Raw genomic sequence first — 17,273 nt, forward strand, 5'->3', positions numbered from 1 at the left:
AACAGAGCCGATCCGCCCTGGGTGGCTGGTTTCGACCACAGACGAGCGGGGCACGTGCTCTCGCCGATCGCGAGTTGATGTTCGTTCATAATGGGGTACACGCCGTCGATGTACCCATACGTAGTTTCAACTTGGGGGATTTGGCCGATGCCTCTGGTGTCCGTCCAGTTGTAAAAGTCTTTTAGCAAGTTTTCCTTGAAATATTCTGGGGCGCCCCGGTCCGTGCCCACTACACACCTCGATCAAGCACGCAGCGGTCGCCTTGGGGTTTTCCCAACATACCGTAGCGAGGGTAAACTGAGCTCACGAGCACGACGTCTCGCTTCGAGCCAGGCGCATACTTCTTGGCAGGCACTTTGGCGATGCGGAAGTCGCACGACGAGCAATCGTTGGTTTGAGTGGTCATTGGGGACCCTGTCTTGGACGCCTTGGCACCGATCAAGATGGCAGTGCACTTGTCCGTCTCGACGAGCCGTGCGGCGACTGTCCATGCCAGCCCAATTGAGGCCACAGCGACGAGCTGCATGGACGCCGTGCGCGTTGAATAATGTCCCGACCAAGGATCGTCGCGTTCTAGCGGCGAATTGATACGGGAGGGACAATTTTCCCTTGTGTACGATCTCTTGATTTCATTATGGAAAGGACATGTCCCTCGTCTTGCCCTGAGGGTGGGACGAACCTTTTGCGTGTTTTGATTGGATCAAATTTGACCAATCAAAACATAGCATTGCATTGGATCACACATGAAATACCCTAAACAAACGTATCCGGATTTTCCACCGACCAACATTCTACGAAGGGGCACTCCGCGAAAATCCTTTGGCATAGACGGGCATCATGTATCACCACGCATCCTAGCAATGACTTTGGTGTGCAGCACCGACGTTTGAACTACGTTGTGCCGAAATCCCGTATTCAGCCTTGAATGAGCGTCGTGAAACCCTTTCTATTTGCTTCGATGAGTTTGTTTTCCACGCCGACAGCGTCCCTTCTCCCTTCCTGGACAAGACTCGTTGTACACCATACAGAACAACGGAATTGCTCGATCTCATTCCAGTCGTGAAGTCCCATTCCGAGGTGAGTGCACTGGGCCTCACGTTCCGGGCAGCCCTGGCGTTTGCACCCAGCATCCAACTGTGGATTCGCCCCACCTCAAACCTGTGGAGGTGGCATCGACTTTTTCGCGGCGCGACGCTGTAGCGAACAGAGAGGCGCCTCACCACAGCAGCCCCCCCTGAATCGCGAGCCCCAACCGCCCCTCCAAGCCGATCAACGAGTCGAAGCAACTGATTCGTGCAACGCCAGCAACCCCCGTCAATTCCATCAAGAATGCAGACGTTTTGAGAGGAATTGTAGCAGCGTGGGCGTCCCATTCCTCCAGCCCACGGATCGTCGATAATACACCGTCCTCGTGCCAGTTCGATTTGGTTAACAAAGGTTGAGATACCGACATGACCGAGAGGGGGGCGCCCTTAGATGCTGACAGCCAACTCGATCGTCTTGGGGTTGAACGACACGTACTTTTGCTTGCGAGTAGAGTTGCGGATGTCGACGATGTCGCCGAGCTTGACCAAGTCGGCCGTAAATTTGTGGCACAGCGCCTTGGCCTTGTCGTCCAACATGACGTGGGAAAAGTCTTCGAGAACGGACGGCTGGGCAAACCCGGTGGCCGACATGATGAGCGCAATGCGGACCGCACTCCCCGGGCGATTCGCGGCCTCCCCTTCGACCCACGCCGACCCGCAGAACGCCGGGTCACTCACGTACTCGGCAAGCGTCCCCAAGTGGTTGTGCATGCCAGTCACCCACACGATGCACTGCGCGAGAACGTCTTTCAAATTGTCCAGAGTCAGGGGCGGAAAGTCCCCCGGCAACTTGTCCAAGTAGTCCCAAAACTGCACAACCGACGGATCGTTCTTCACGGCAGCATCTCCGCCATAGTACAAATCGACGTAGGCACCGACAAAGTCGCGGACGACGTTCCAGTAGTCCAGACCGTCTTCGTGGTACGGCAGCTTGACCGTGTCGATGTCTTGGCGCGCCATTTGCTGGGGAAACGTGGTAAAGTTAAACTTGCCGAGGCCGTAGTCCCACGTTTGCTTCATCCCGTTCTCTGTCAGCGCAAACCCGCGGTGGAGCATGCCTTTGGGCCAGAAGAGAGCCCACGCGGCGGCGTAGTTGATCACGACGGACCGAAACGTGAACGGCTTGATGAGGCGGCGCAGCGGGTGGTCCACTGGCAGTTGTTCACGCGACGACGTTGTCAGGTAGTTGGCCACCATCGAGTGGATACCGAGCAAGTGGTCGACGGCGGTCACCTTGGTGTTGAGCGAGCTGCGGAAGCAAAACTTGACGTACTCCCACTCGACGTCGCCCGGAACGAACGTGCGACCGCCGCGCACGATCTTGACGACTGTTCCGTCCTTTGAAAAGTACGCATCGGCGCCGTACTTGGCGTATCCTTGGCGGACTTCGAGGACCTGCATGAAATCGAGAAGGACGCCGTAATACGATCCATCTGCGTGAGGCTCGTGGAGCTTCTCGACCAAATGCTGGGCGAACCCGTTGAACACGATGAGCTCGAGCGCTCGGTCCGAGTACCGATCGTTCCAGTGCACGTTGACGCGGGGCCACATCTTGCCGACCTTTTGCATCACGTACGCCTCCATATCTTCCCCAGGCACCCAATTGTCGTGAAAGTTGTCGCCAATTGGCAGCGTGTCGCGCAAAAAGACCATCGCAGCCTTCTCGTACCATGGATCGAGCGGCGTGTCTTCGTCGTCGGTTGGAACCATGATGTTCGTGTGCAGGAGGTTGATCTTGGGCAGTTCCTTCTGGTACTTGGGCAACTTGAGCGCGGTCGCCGCGTTCGGGACATCCCACATCGCTTGTTTCTTTTGGAGCAGTTGAATCATGAGGTGGGTCCACGAGTCCAGCCGCGAGTCGGTAAACATGTCATACAGCGACTCCATGTTGTCGCGGTACGACTTGGCCTCCGGCAGCGACAGGAACGCCCAGTCGTCATGGCATCCCGCGACTTCAAACACGTTGCCGTTGTGGTCGTCGCGGCGGCGGGTAAAGTTGACCGCCATGAGACCACCCTTGGGGGTCGCGTGGGGCACGTTGTCGGCCAGCGTGTAGTCTTGGAACGGCAGCATCTTCCACTCAAAGTCAAGCAGCGACACAAATGCAGCTTGCAGCACTAGCGCGCGGAGGTCTTCGTCCAGCGCCCACGGAAACAGCACAACGTGCTCTTGGTTGAGGTACCGGTTCGGGTAAAACTGGGCGGCATCGGGCCATGCCGTTCCTTCCAGCACCGCCGTGCACAGCGTTCCGCGAGGGATTTTGAGCACGGTCTGCTCCTTGCTGTCGGGCGATGTCGTCGTCACATTCACGTCGCGAGTTGCGCGGCCGTAAATGTGGTGCGGACCAGCGACGTAGTACCGCGTGACTTCTTTCAGGAATCGCTGGATGTAGCCCAAATCGTCCAAGTGGTGCCACCGGTCGTCGATGGACGGGTACTTGGCAGCAAACTCGGCACGCGCCTTCACGAGCTTGTCGCGTTCGTCTTCGAACACGCAAAACGCCGTGATCGAATTCACGACGAGGCTCTCGACGCCGCTGAGGCCGGTGACAAGGATGTAGAAGATGTGCGTCCGAATTGCTGGATCGTCGAGCTGTTTGCCCGCTACGAGTTCGTCCAGCACGCACGGTTTGGCCGCACCACGCGCCACACGATCCCGACTACGCACCAACGCGGGGTCCACCAACGTGTGGATGAGCTGGTCGCGAAGCTTCACCGCGCCGCGGTCGGCATGGCCCAGAGACTTGCGCAAGCCGAGAATGAACTCATCCACGATCGGGTGCAGCGCCTTCACTTGCTCGCCGGTGGGGTCGTCTACGCCAAACAGAATCGCGAGGAAGATGCTAAAGACCATGTCGGCGGACGTCGTCGCGAGCGACTGGACGCCGCCGCGAGCCGCCCATCGATGGTGTTCACGATGGACAATTTCACGGATCACGGGCTTGTACAGACCCAGCTGGCGTGATCCAGTGAGGGCCTTGTACAGGGCGGCGTGTGCGCGAGTGTATGCTTCACCATCCAGCGACGGCACGACCGGGCCGAGGACGTCGACGTAGCCACGGGGCAACGACTCCTTCCGGACAAAGCTGCCGTCCGCGACCCGCGCGTCAAACTCGCCAAGACCGTCATCACCAAAAAAGCCCACGACGCTTTCCTGGGACATCGCAAACTCGAGGACGGACAGGTCCGACGAGTCGCCGTCGAGTTTGGTCGGCTGATTGTCGTACGACAGCACGTGCACCGACTGGTTGGACGTGCGCTCGGTGGATGCGTGGTGGCCCATCGCAAAACGAAATGTGGTCGGTCGTGAAATTTCGCTTCTCGTCGTACAGTGCAAAGTGCCAAGCTCGTCGTGACGTGATCCAATCACGTGGGGAATTCCCAGAAACGGACGGCTACGCGGCGTCGAGATCTTGGTGCAAAGCCAAAGATCAAGTTGGGACAGCCGATCCTGTGGCGGTTGGCACTGGCGCCAGGCACGTCGGAGGCCAAAGCGGCTGCACAACTTTCGGCACCACGACGACCGGGATGTGCTGTACGTCGATCGCAACGTTGACGTCGTGAGGTTGCAGCAGCACGCTGTGGAAACATGGCGGAGCGATGCTTCCGACTTTCAGGGGACCGATGCGCATCGCCTGGCGGACGTGCATGTGGGATCTGCTTTGTGGAATCTGTCGAGAGGGCAGCGGGAGGCACACCCCTGGAACAACCGTGAGCGCGTGTGCCGTGGTGGACGCGTTCTCCTCCGTGTAGACGTGCCTCGGCTGCACCATCACGCACGCATCCCTGCAACTGTCCTCTTCACAACCCCCCATGCCCGGCCGTGCCCTGGCCTGTGGTGGTGGACGTTTTCCACTTCAGATCGCCCATGCATCGCGCGACAGCGGTACGATCCAAGTTGTCGGGAGCAAGTGCTTCCCCCCCCCTCCATCTCCCCAAGCACACTCGACTGACCAAACGAACGGTGCCATGACTCGTCGAGTGCCCCCCCATGACGAAAGAGTTGGATAATGACGACACCGATGAGGGTACCACGGGTTACCCGCTGCTGAGCAGGCGAGAGCCCTGCGCTAGCAGCCGACGAATACCAGCGACTGCTGGCTCAGTACGCTGCAGTCCGACAGTCGCCAGGGGTGCTGAATCGCCTTCGTCCGTTGCACTTTGCCCTTTGCACTCCATCAGGCGCCCGTCGTGCTCCGTCCATGACATACATTTCACCATGGGAATGTTGGTCTGTTGCCGGATGTGGAGCACTGGACATTCCACCATGTTCGGCATCGGGCTGGCCGCGAGCGGCGGTGTGTTCATGTACATCGGCCACAAGGTCAAAGCCGCCAGCAGCCGTGCTTTACGCGACACCCACGCGATATTGGAGAGCAAGGACATTGCGACCATCTCGGCGACACCGTCCCATGAGCAACAATCGGAGTATGTGAGCTTCTCCGGCCGGTTGAAGCCGTTCGATTCGCCGTTGCTGAAGAGCGCGATCATGCGACGCATGAATTCAGACGTGCATGACGCGATCCGCCTCAAGAGCACAACGTACCAGCGCGCAGAAGAAGCTGCCGGCCACGTGCTTGTGCACACGGAGACAAAAGTGTCGGAATCCGAGGCGGGCGGCATTGTCGCTGTCGAACCTTTTATGGCAACGTCGTCGAAGGTGCTGTTGAAGGACTCGGTGTACTACAGGTCGTTGTACCGTGCCGGGGAAGACGAGTTTAAGCCTGCAGTGGACTCGTCCGTATCGATCTTCAGCGAGGCACCCAAGACGAAAACGATCGGGTTTCGCACCACGGAGCGACTGATCCCCGTGGACCAAGTCGTGTCGGGCGTCGGCGTCGTGGAAGGACGACTCGTGCCTGGGGCGACTGGCGCGCCCAAGCTCGAGTGGGTCCTCATCCACCCCGACCACGACAAGGTCCACAACCGGCCATCGTTCGTTGTCTATGGCGACAAGAGCGACCTCGTGCGAGCACGGAAGCAGCAGGCGGCGACGCTGGACGACATTGGCGATGTTCTGAGCGTGATTGGTGCCGTCGGGGTCGTCATTGGCGCTTTCTCTATCTACAAGTCCACGTCAAACAAATAGATGCAATCGACAATACTCGTGTGTATCTTGTACGGTGGCTGGAAAGCTTGGTGCGACCCTCTCATGAGGTTTGACAGTTCCCCATGGGCATCCTCGAGGCGAGCGTTGGCCGGCGCACACAAAGGGAATTGTGTGTGAAGATGGCTGAGCACGCGCACCAACAATCATGCATGCGCCAAACACCCCGTCGGAGTGGAAAGTGTGCTCGCGACGACAACTATGAATACGCCTGCAGTCTACATCTACTCCGCCTATACAGCGAGTGGATGTCACCATGCGTACTAAAAACGGACACCAAGGGCACAACCGACGTTCGAGTGGTGATCGCCAGAGCCGTACGACCAGCGCAGTGGTGACACTGCGTGCATGCCGTCGTCGCCGGGACAATCTCCGTCCCCCAGAGCCTTCACGACGCGAAGACCTAGTCGCCGTGCGAGGTGGGTGCACCATGACAGCGATATCGCAGCAACGAATCACCCGTGTTGGTGTCGACGGCCGTAGCCGCACATTGCGCCATGGACTCTGCCGCTGGCACTTTGATGAATTGATTTCATTGGATGAAATGATTCGAAATAGTTGAAACCAAGTGCTCGGATTGGCCAATTCGTCCCCGCCAAAACGTGCAAATATCCCGCCACGATCGAACCAGCCAATCACAGCCGTCGATGGACTTTCAAATGGGCAAGGTCAAACACGCGATACAATTTCGTGCCAAGTGATGACGACGGAGATGGACAAGCTCAGCTCGCCCAAGATCTTGCTATCGCCGACGGCGACGTGGAAGCGCCAGAAGAAGTTTACTCCAACACGCCCGATCGTAGCGTCGCCTCCACCCACGAAGTCGCGAAGGCGGAGACAATGTACGTCGCTTTTGTTTACACCCGACCCCGACACATCGACGGGACCTGCTGCCAAGAAACCGCGACATGATTCGTGCACGCCAACGACAGAACACGAAGACAATGACGGCGGCGAAGAAGTCATGTTGGGTTTCACGAGCAGCTCGAAGATCGAAGACGTTGGATTGTTTAACTGCGACCATGACGTCCAGTTCACGGGAGGGCTGTATGGCGAAGGCACGGACGGCAAGGTGAGTGCGTGCATCGTACAGGGTCAAAAGATTGCTTTGAAACGATCTAAGCCCCACGACGGGTTTACCGCCGACCAAGCCAAGCGAAAGAGCGCCGTGGAACTGCACTACTTGCGTCGAGTACGCCATAAACCCGGATTCATTCAATGTCTTGGCATGTGCGACGGCATCGAACACACATGCATTGCGTTGGAAGTGATGGATTGCAAGCTGAGCGAGTACCAACGCAAGCGCATGGGTGTCAAGCAGCCGTTTCCTGCCAACGTCGCGCACCGCATCCTCAAACAAATCTCCGCCGCGATGATGGTGCTCCACGAAGAAGTCGACGCAGCGCACGGCGACCTCGCTTGCCGCAACATCCTCGTGCGCATGCCACCCAAGGGCCTCGAGAACACGATCGACCCTGAGATCAAACTCAGCGACTTTGGTCGGATCAAGACGCGGGACCAAGAGCCGCCCATTTTGAAGCCGTCGTTCAGTTTCTTTAAGAACGCCGACATTGGGTCCTTCGGTCGCGACGTGCTTTATCGGCTCTTGGTCGGGGACGTCTTGCCCGCTCAGTCGCTGGAATCGCGGTCGCTCCACCGCCTGCTTCAGGACTACGTGGTCAAGTCGGTGCCGGATGGCGCAGCGGCCTTGCTCGGTCCATACTACAGCTTGTTCCAAAAGTGTACGGCATGGGGCGTCCGTCCATCATTTCGAACCATCCACGATCACTTGGAAGCGCTCGAGTACTTTGACGTGTTTGAAAACGGCTTGTTTCCGCTTAAGCCGAATCTCCACCACCTTGGCGCACCCCCGACGTCGATGCCACACGGATCCACGAAACTATCGACGCCAGATATCAAGCGAAGCCTGTCGTTCCAGCGGGGCTCGAGCAGCTGCTCAAAGAAGCTCGAGTCGGCCCCATCCCCAACGCCCAAACAAGCGCCGACGGAGCCCGCGCCAGATGGCCTTTCCGCCAAGGTGAACTGGCTCAAGCCGCGACCCGTCGCATCGTCGGCACCGCTGAAACCAGTCAACCCTGGCACGTCGAGGAGATCGCTCAAGATCTTGAGTGAAATCTCCAAGCAGAGATATTTAAAGCAATAGATGTCATCACACCACTGATGCCTCGAGGTTGGTCGCACAGATAAAACCACACTCGAGCTGAAAGCGCGGTCGGGGAAAGACAGGAGTCGCAACCATGCCACAAGACCCTATGATGATTAGTCGTTCGGTTGCAAACGACCACACGGAAGAGATCGCACCGTTCTGGCGATCGTCGAGTCTCTCTGGTTTTCGCAACACGTTGCATGTATACGCGCGTACTCTCCCGTCTCTACAAGGTGAATTGCTCACGATGGACGACTCCATCCAACTCCGTCGATCGCCGACGTCCGCGCACACGTCATGGCGAAGGTCGTGAAACTGCCGTCCGAATCCGGATAATCGTCCGTTTCGTTTAGGTCACTGTACGGTACAGTGACTACCCCTACCCCAGCGGGTATCCGGATGCGGCGTCCCCACCACTCATTTTCGAATTCTCTGGCTAAGCGTTGTGTGTTGATGGCTGGTGCAGGTGGCGCCGCTTCCAGAAGAGCGTCCGTGTGTCGTCATTCTTGCATTTGCCGTCGACGATGACCTCAATCGAAATGAGAAGATCTTACCTTCTTTCCCCATACTATCGAAGCTGAGTAGACCGAAAGACTCCACTCTGTGGTGACGGTTTGATCGATGTTCGGGTCCCCATGTTGCCCTTGTGCGCTCCGTGTGTGTGTGTGTTGTGTGCATACCCAAGGAATGTGATGCGACAAAAACTTAGGACACCTCCGAAAGCGTTTGCCAACGCACTTGATGTGGACTTTAAGATATTCATACTGCCTGACTCCTACTGCATGTACTTGTATGAGTTGCTTCCCCGACGACCGTAGCGCTGATGAACGAAGTGATATGTGTCTTTGACCAACTCATGAAACGAAGAACAATTTCTGTTGCCTTCCTACTGAGCTACCACCGTACTTTCATATATCCATGTTGCCCAGCCGCGAATTGGGAATGAAGATTTGAAAAATGCATAGTTCAACTGACACTTCGTGATGAACTTTCCATCAAGCAATGTCTTTCGCTCCTATCTGACCCAATCCATCCTCGAGCTACATGTTTCCCCACAAGTGTGATGATTTATGATACATGGGAATCTCTCTGACCTCGTTCTAATGAACGGGCCGGTGACGAGAACATATCATCCTTGCTCTGACTTGTGCCATTTTGTGTTGATGTGATGTCGAAAGATAATCCAACTCTGAAGCTTACATGTTGACCAAACAATCTAGAGCTTTTTAACCCTGATCAACACCCTCACAGTGCATGTATGTCCTGCGTGTGTGTATGAATGTGCGTGTTTGGTCGGCTTCTCTTTGGAGGATGTGCGATATATTTCGCATATTTGGAGCATTCTCCCTCAAAGCTGTCCAAAACCGACTGACCGGCCTAGTTTCAAGGGTCTTCGATTGCCATTGACGAGAACCTCGGGTGCCTTGGTTACATGATTTGACTTTTGCATTGGGATCTTCTTCGGGACGTATCATGTTCAGATGGATATCTTCCCTCAACAAACTCCCTAGAACGTCGTCGGTGCTTTGTGGACGTGTGTGGAGTTGTGCCGCTTGCGGTGGATTTCCTCTGCAAGGAATCGTACATCAAGTTGTTTGTGCGTATGCGTACTGGGCGTGGCAGACGTCGAAATGAGAAGATGAATAGTTCTTCTTTCCACTGATCGACACGGATGACAAGCAGCAAATACCAACGGGAGCCAGCCAGCTCTCGGCGGTGCATTTGATCGATGTCTGCCTCGTTTTTCCCAAGACTTTTGTGTGTGTGACGACGGATGTCGACATGAGAAGATAAAGTAGTTCTTCTTTCCACTGATCGACACGGATGACAACCAGAATATGCCAAAGGTAGCCAGCCAGCTATCCATGGTGCCTTTGATCGATCTCCGTCGTGCATGTCGTAGCTCGAACATAAACATGTAAGAAATTCACGAGCTTCCTTGAATCTGTCTCAATCGTTGATTGCCGCGGCATTGGTAGCTTTGGAACTCTTGCATCGAGGCTTCTTTTGTCGGAGTGGTGTAGGAGGCGTTGCCTGTGAGAAGTGGTGTCTCTGTGGCCACGTGATCCTGAGCATTGACGGGATGGCCTCGGGGAGTACGCCTTGTGGTCATTCCCGGTGGCATTTCTGTCGTCTAATTCGATATGCTGAAGCGGAGCGGTTCCTTTGAGAGTGTGAAAAGTATATCGGCGATTCCATTGTCGCCAAAGACGACGCATCGTACGAGGCGCTGTTGCGGACGACCATCCTTACGTTTGCCAAATCGAAAGTGGGCGAAGGCCAGCATTTCCCACGCACTACGCCACCATGTACTTTGAATCGACTCGACATACCCGAGTTCTTGGTTCGAAGTCAAATCGCTTCGTGTGGAGGCCTTGGTCGATAACGCAATGGATGGTTGCCTCGACGTTAGATGTCGGGCTGAGGGTCTGAACGACGGCGGCGCGGTCGCCGACAGTTCCATCTTGCTGACGAGAATGACTCAACTTGGTCGATGAGCAGCTGGCGGATCGGCTTGGTGTTCTATGGGTGTAGCATCTTGGGACATCCATGTGTGTGCGGGCGTCCCTCGCGTGAGTCTTGCATGCGGTCGTAGAAGTCCGGGGAAGCTGCATGTTGTGCCACGGGTCTGTCCGTGGAGTGGGCCATTGTGATTCATCATAACTGGCCAACTCTGCTGTCACTAGAAGGTAACTTACGTCGCCCGTCGTGGTCGCCTCCAGTGATCAAACTGATCGAGAATCAGCTGGGTGCGTAGGCCGGTGGTGCCATGTAGCGGTGGCCATTCGGCGCCGCGCCATCCGCGGGAGACGAACGTTGTTGACGTGTGCATGCGCTTGGCATCCATGTGGCGGGGGGCTCTCTGGAATTACTTCCCATGTTGATCGTGTCAAGATGTCCAATTGGAATGCAGAGGGGCAGATGTTGGGCAAAACATCGGGGACTCTTTGATGGCTTCACGGCAGGGAAAGCCGAGTTTGGAGACACTGCCGCAGGCAGGCGCTACACCGCCCGTTCCCCCCACGGCGGAGTTTGATTCCCTGGCCAGTGCTACCACGAACGTTGATAGTCTCAGACCGAGGAGCCCAACGTACAGTGTCGGCGCAGCGAGTGGTTGGCATCGACTCGTCGCCACGCCCCCTCGTCTATTGGGGTCGAGTCGTGTGCAAGAACAAGCATGTTGCGGCGAACCTCGCATCGTCCAGGTGCATCGAGTGACAAAGGAAAGGCATGCTCATCTTGGTGCACCACACCTTACGCTACCCCCTTGCGGTCGGTAGCGTAAGGTCTGTGTATCCAGCCGAGTCAGCCCCCGCCATTACGCAACAATGATTCCTGTCGTGCATGCCAGTTGGGCCTCGGCGACTATACAACCCCCAAGACAATTGCAGTCAACCCCTGGGCGGCATGTTTGCTCGTGCCAGGCAAACGGGGGGGGGGCCACGTGGCACAACTCGAGGCATGGGCAAAATGTGTGGGTTCGCCCCAATTACAGCCCCCCCCCCGGCATCGACACAGCATCGTGATGACATGATCAGGTCGCTACGAGGACAGACGCAACCTCGGCCGCGACCCCCGCGGTGGCAGCGGTCTTGGTTCGTTTGCCGGCGTCCAGACTTACGTAGGTTCGCCCGGCCGGACCATGCATTGTCCATGGGCCATCGATTAACTGGCTTTCCCCGTTGCGTGGAGGCATGCATGAGGCGGATGTCACGGCAACCGGGCATAAAGTCCTGCCATCCGCCAGATCCGGTTCCATCAACTTACGGGGCACGTTTCCACGTGGAGCGCATCGTCCACCCTTGAAACGTATATACAGCAAATGTCGGAAAATTCATCTTGGCTGGCACTGGCCCTCCCAAACTTGGCACAAGGGGAATGCAGCCCCCCACCCACACACACCGTGCAAGCCCCTTCCACGACTCGAGTGATTGTCCGACCAGCTGTCTCGACAGCCTCTCCACAATGGACCATGGGCGGCGCGGTACCAGCGCGCCCTCACGTGTCCGTCATGACTTGCCCCCCCCTGCCAGACACCCCCCCTCTCAGAAAATTCAGACTTTCAACCTCGTGCACTTGCAACGACACTGCGTGCCTTTGCCGCTGGTACATCTCTGGCCTCTGCCAACCTGCCCGGGACTTTGCCCCAACTGGCTGGACCGGCTCGGTCGTGCGCAACGGCCGTCCACACTCGACCGATCGGGCAATTCAACAGGTTTCCCATTAAATACCTTGATGTTTGTATGGAGATTAAAATGTTTCGATTCTATTTCGACCAAGATGGTGGTCGACAACCTTTTTCCGTTGACTGAGAATGGTGAGAGCGAGCACACGCGGTGTGGTCATTTGGCCACATGGCCCCCCTGCACCCGACGAAACGCTGCAATTCATGGCGTCATGCGTCATTTTCCAACAAGCCATCGCCCCCACGCACTGTGAGCATGTTCCCGTCCTTGGTCTCAGACTTCATCAGGTCCCTACGCCACACACAGTCGTGCCCGGACGTGGATGTACACGCCAAGGAGATTCATCTTCGCCGCCACTCGGCCGACGAGGCGTCGCCAAAAAGGAACGACGGCGTGGCTTCGTGGGACTACAAACGCCACAAGTGTAGCAATTGCAAGCATATTTATCTCAAGAGCTTGAGTCCAGCCGTCGGGTTTTGCTCCATGGATTGCAAGGCGAACGCGATGTACCTCCACGCGATGAGCGAAAAGATCAAGGCCGCCAAGGACTGTGTCCAAGCCGAGCAAGTCGTTGAGCCTTCGATGGCGCATCAAGCACCGGAATCGAAACACGAGCGTCCAGACAGCGCCAACCCCGCGGACGATCGCGATGAATCCGACATGGACTTCGACATGGCCATGGGCACGTATTGCCCACCAGCTACGTTTGCCGAGTTCCACACCCGCAAGCTCACGTGCCGCCCAGTCGAATGGTCGTTTAGCGCCATGTACTAGACGGTTGTGGTAGTGTTAGCCGCGTTATTTATTGCCAGTGTACAATAGAAATACAAGTTTGGCATCGCTCAACATTGTATATGTATCTCTCCTGCGACCTGTGGAACGAGCCCAAACATGTCGGAGCGGCAGAGCGTGGGTAATGAACGAGGCACGAGCGAGAGCGGCAGGGCGAGAATCGATACCTTTCTTGTTCTTGTCACCGGCGCAACCCCAGGCGTGTGTGAACTTATGTAGGGTGGCGCTTCATGTGCCAAAAACACCTACAGCCAAACCCATCAGCCACCCACCCCTTCGGAACACCTGTATGCGACGAGGGGTTCACTCGAACGAAGGAGGATCGAATCCTCATGCCACCGAAGGTTCAGAAAGGCGGGATGTGTTGATCATGGCATGGGGAAAGCTGCGTGGGAGTTGTTTGCCTTGGATACCTTTATCGGAATAAAGACTCTATTGCGAGATACTGGATTCGTTTGGCCTTACGAATTTGCCACGTCACGCTTCCCCTCTTGAGAATACACAAAAACTGGCATTGCTTCCCGCATTTTGACAGCTGCATGCACTTTACTGCTTGCTATGCCGCGCCATTCGTAACAACGCCCCACCTACATCCTCGAAGCGCCCCTCCCCCAGCTGCTTCCAACGCAGGCCCCTGTCGCCCCTGACGCATGGATAACAACACCAAGCGGCCACACATCTCCACTCATCGTCCTACGTAAAATTGTGCAGCTCCTGTTTGCGACGAAGGATCATTCCACTTGGAATGGCGAGCCTCCCGGGTGACCATGACGGTTCACGCAGCAAAATGCCCCCAAGAGAACAAAAGACCAAGTGCGATGTGGACCATATTCGTCGACTCGTCCTTGAGACGATGCGCTTGATTCGGCGCGACTTTCCCTGAAGAAACCCCGACCAGTCAGCCGAAGACAGCCGCCCCGAGAGGGCCAAGTTATTGAGTTTTGAGCCCCCCATCCAAACGAGACAACGTATCGTGGCAGAGGCTGCGAGGCACATAATGTTCGAAGTCGAACGATATTGGCCCCCAACACCGTCAGCGGAGCAGTTTCATATCGCGGAGCTATCGGTCGCTCGATGAACGCTCCACGCCCCAGTGCCAGCGCCGCCGCTTCGCCCATGGGCGGGCCCACCGGACTCCTCCCGACGCGCCTCCTGCGCACCCTCCACACGTGGAAAGCGTCAGGTAGTCGTGTTCTGACCGCTGCAAAGTACGCTGACTACGCCGTCGTCGATGGAGATGACGACCTGGCCATGGACCAAATGGAAAGTCCCGAGCTCGCGACCTCGACGACGGACGACCTGCCGGTGTTGGCTTGTCGACTGGCCACTTCGACCACTTCAACGGCCGGCAAGTCCGCGCCGCCATCGCCCGAGGCTCCAAGTCCCGCAAAGGGGGTGTTTGACGTGTTGCTCCAAAAAGACGCCAACGGACTCGGGTTTTGCCTGGCGGTGGACGACCGTACGCACGAAGCGCTGCTCGTGACGTCGTTTCGACGGCTACATGCGGGGGACATTGGACCGGCGGAAGCATCCAAGACGATCCTTCCCGGCGACGCTTTGCTGGCAATCAATGGCGAACCCGTCTACTCGTTGCAGCAAGTCCAGTCGAAGGTCACCGCGTGCGACGAGTCGGCCTTCGTGCTGCTGCGATTTCGTCGCGGGGCGCCTCGCGACAACGCAGCAGCCGCCGTTCGTCCAGCGGCCACTGCTCCCCCACGACCACCCCACACCACCATGAGCCAGCGAGAGCTCCAAATGGCCACAACGTTGCACGACATGGCCAAGAAGAGCGAGCTTCTCCTGTCCCAGCTGAGTGACGCCAATATGAAAGTGACGGCGCAGACACGCGAGATCGACGCACTGCGTGCCGAAGTGCTGCAGCTTCGACTTGACCGCGACATGCAAGCGCAGTCGGCGTCGAGGGGATGGACCCATGGCTTGACCCGGCCCGCAGCCAAGGCCTCTGCCAAGCACGAACTCGACGTCGTCGTCACGGAAGCGCACAACGAACTCAAACGGTCGGCAGTGCAGCACTTGCAAGCCGAGAAGGATGCGATTCGTGCCGACGCAAGGCGTCAAATGGACGAGTGGAAACTGTCTGTGCTGAAGAAGCAAGCGATGCTGGAAGAAGCTCTTCTGTTCATGGTCGACCACGTCGACGAATGGGCTAGCCAACCCAAGGACACGTCGTCGAAAACCACTTCCATCCCTACGAAAGGCCCTTCCCTTTCCAAACACGCGTCGCCCATTGTCGTCGACGCCCGGGTGGCGCAAATCCGAGCTATCCTTGACAAGTACTACGCAAGTCGGCAAGTTGGCCATGCCGACTTGCCACCGCTCTCCCTCGTGCAGTCGCCGCCGACACCAACGACCGCACCGTTAGCGTGAATCGATACTATTTAATAAAAGGACAACAGGCGACTCTGGGCAATGCATCCCCGTCGGTGCACGACCGATGTGCAAACCAGAACGAGGTCGGTGTCGATTGGCACACCCATGGCGCCGCCCACTTGCTCGCCATGAATCGGTACACACCGTTCCGAGGGCTATGACCTTTCAGCTCAAGCCTCGATCCCCGCGGCATGTATGACGAGGCGTCATAGGACGGCGGCGCCAAAGCTAGTTGCACGGCACATGCCAAGACCAAGTTTGTTCTGGCCACCTCACCTGCCGGGGGGGGATTTTGCCGTTGTTCAAGCGCAGGTCGGAGAAGTTTGTGTTGGGATTATTGTTCGACCGTCGTTGCGACGAGCGCCGCCGTGATGGCCCCGCACGCACACTCAAAAGCACTGGAGCTGTCTGTCGGTGGTTTATAGCTATGTGGATTAAATAAGGGGCTATCGGTCTACACGAGCATGGCTGCATGCTCGAGGATATCGTCAACGAAGAGGCGGTCGTCCGGGTTGAGCGCGAGCATCTTTTCAAGGAGATCAGAGACTTCGGGGGTGAGGAATCCTTTCTTCTGGCAGATTGTCAGCACCGGGTCGAGGCCCTGGCGCGTGACCGCGCGATAGAGCTTGTCCTTGGCCGACGCAACGTCAAAGAGCGGCACGCCAGTGAGCATCATGAACAAGACAACGCCGAGGGACCAAATGTCCGCGGCCTTCGGGTCGTACTCGAGTCCATCGACGACTTCAGGAGCCATGTACATGATCTTGCCAACGGATGCACGGGTTGGGACGGTCGCGTCGACGCTCAAACCAAAGTCGCCGATCTTGCACCGGCCATCCTTGACAAAAATGTTCTCGAGCGACAAGTCTCGGTGGGCCACGTTGTGTTTGTGCATGAATTGGAGGCCCCGTACGATATCGCGAAAGTAGGCAAGGGCTCGAGCGAGGTCAAATCGACCCGACGGCACTTGCTGCTGGACCGTGAGGAGATCGCCTTCGTTGCAAAACTCGAGCACGAGGTGACTACACCCGTCCTCAGTGAAATGTTCGATCATACGAACAATGTTCGGGTGGCCCCCGTTCGCGTTGAGCAGGCGGGTTGTCTCGATTTCGCGACCAAAATCTTCCGCGGCGCGGGCGATCGATCGCGATTCGGTCGCACGGCGCTTGATCACACACTTGGCCAGGTCATGGTCCATGTCGAGGTAGGTGTGGGTCGTGCCGTACGGAGCTTCAAACAGGACACAAGGCTGCGTATATCTGTGCATTTCACGGACGCGGCGAATCGAGAACTAACTGGCCGCGGCGCTGGCCTTGTCGGTCTCCGTTACACGTGACCACGCGTGCCACTTTTATCTTGGGGAAGTCTCACGGGAGGGGCGATGGCGACCTTTCGAGCGACCACCTGACAATGGTGGTATAGCATTATCACCAGAATCCACACGACCACAACGACTATACTGTAATCAAGATAATACAGAAGATGAAAATGTCTTCCGTCCGCAACTGTTCTGACGCCAGGTAGTTGAGGGTTTGTCCCACGTCA

The 17,273-nt window shown here is 56.9% G+C and overlaps 7 protein-coding genes across 7 annotated transcripts in view; 4 read left to right on the forward strand and 3 right to left on the reverse strand.

The window, feature by feature from the left end:
• Positions 1-526, reverse strand: part of H310_08994 (hypothetical protein) — a gene marked incomplete at both ends in the record, with an annotated part of 1,292 nt that extends 766 nt beyond the window's left edge. The window contains 2 exons of the mRNA XM_008874935.1: positions 44-229; positions 283-526. Coding sequence (XP_008873157.1) covers positions 44-229; positions 283-526 — 430 coding nt within the window. The remainder of the gene's footprint in view (positions 1-43; positions 230-282) is intronic.
• A 555-nt stretch (positions 527-1,081) lies between these two features.
• Positions 1,082-2,613, forward strand: H310_08995 (hypothetical protein). The gene has a single exon (XM_008874936.1). The coding sequence runs from the start codon at positions 1,452-1,454 to the stop codon at positions 2,427-2,429; it is 978 nt and encodes a 325-aa protein (XP_008873158.1). The 5' UTR covers positions 1,082-1,451; the 3' UTR covers positions 2,430-2,613.
• Positions 2,614-5,349: 2,736 nt separating this feature from the next.
• On the forward strand, positions 5,350-6,288 carry H310_08996 (hypothetical protein; the record flags this gene model as incomplete). Its single annotated transcript, XM_008874937.1, has 1 exon — positions 5,350-6,288. A coding segment is annotated over one exon (824 nt), but the record flags the coding sequence as incomplete, so codon positions are not given.
• A 248-nt stretch (positions 6,289-6,536) lies between these two features.
• On the forward strand, positions 6,537-8,408 carry H310_08997 (serine/threonine protein kinase). The gene has a single exon (XM_008874938.1). The coding sequence runs from the start codon at positions 6,892-6,894 to the stop codon at positions 8,353-8,355; it is 1,464 nt and encodes a 487-aa protein (XP_008873160.1). The 5' UTR covers positions 6,537-6,891; the 3' UTR covers positions 8,356-8,408.
• Positions 8,409-11,589: 3,181 nt separating this feature from the next.
• On the forward strand, positions 11,590-13,387 carry H310_08998 (hypothetical protein; the record flags this gene model as incomplete). The annotated part of the gene is made up of 4 exons (XM_008874939.1): positions 11,590-11,640; positions 11,711-11,837; positions 11,898-11,980; positions 12,777-13,387. The coding sequence occupies 4 exons, from the start codon at positions 11,590-11,592 to the stop codon at positions 13,317-13,319; spliced, it is 804 nt and encodes a 267-aa protein (XP_008873161.1). The 3' UTR covers positions 13,320-13,387.
• A 985-nt stretch (positions 13,388-14,372) lies between these two features.
• Positions 14,373-15,758, reverse strand: H310_08999 (hypothetical protein). Its single transcript, XM_008874940.1, has one exon. The coding sequence runs from the start codon at positions 15,657-15,659 to the stop codon at positions 14,835-14,837; it is 825 nt and encodes a 274-aa protein (XP_008873162.1). The 5' UTR covers positions 15,660-15,758; the 3' UTR covers positions 14,373-14,834.
• Positions 15,759-16,124: 366 nt separating this feature from the next.
• Positions 16,125-17,050, reverse strand: H310_09000 (serine/threonine protein kinase). The gene has a single exon (XM_008874941.1). It carries the CDS (start codon positions 16,993-16,995, stop codon positions 16,183-16,185), a length of 813 nt encoding a protein of 270 aa, XP_008873163.1. The 5' UTR covers positions 16,996-17,050; the 3' UTR covers positions 16,125-16,182.
• Positions 17,051-17,273: the final 223 nt, after the last annotated feature.

Source organism: Aphanomyces invadans (assembly GCF_000520115.1).
Source record: "Aphanomyces invadans strain NJM9701 unplaced genomic scaffold supercont1.19, whole genome shotgun sequence".
Taxonomy (NCBI): domain Eukaryota; phylum Oomycota; class Saprolegniomycetes; order Saprolegniales; family Verrucalvaceae; genus Aphanomyces; species Aphanomyces invadans.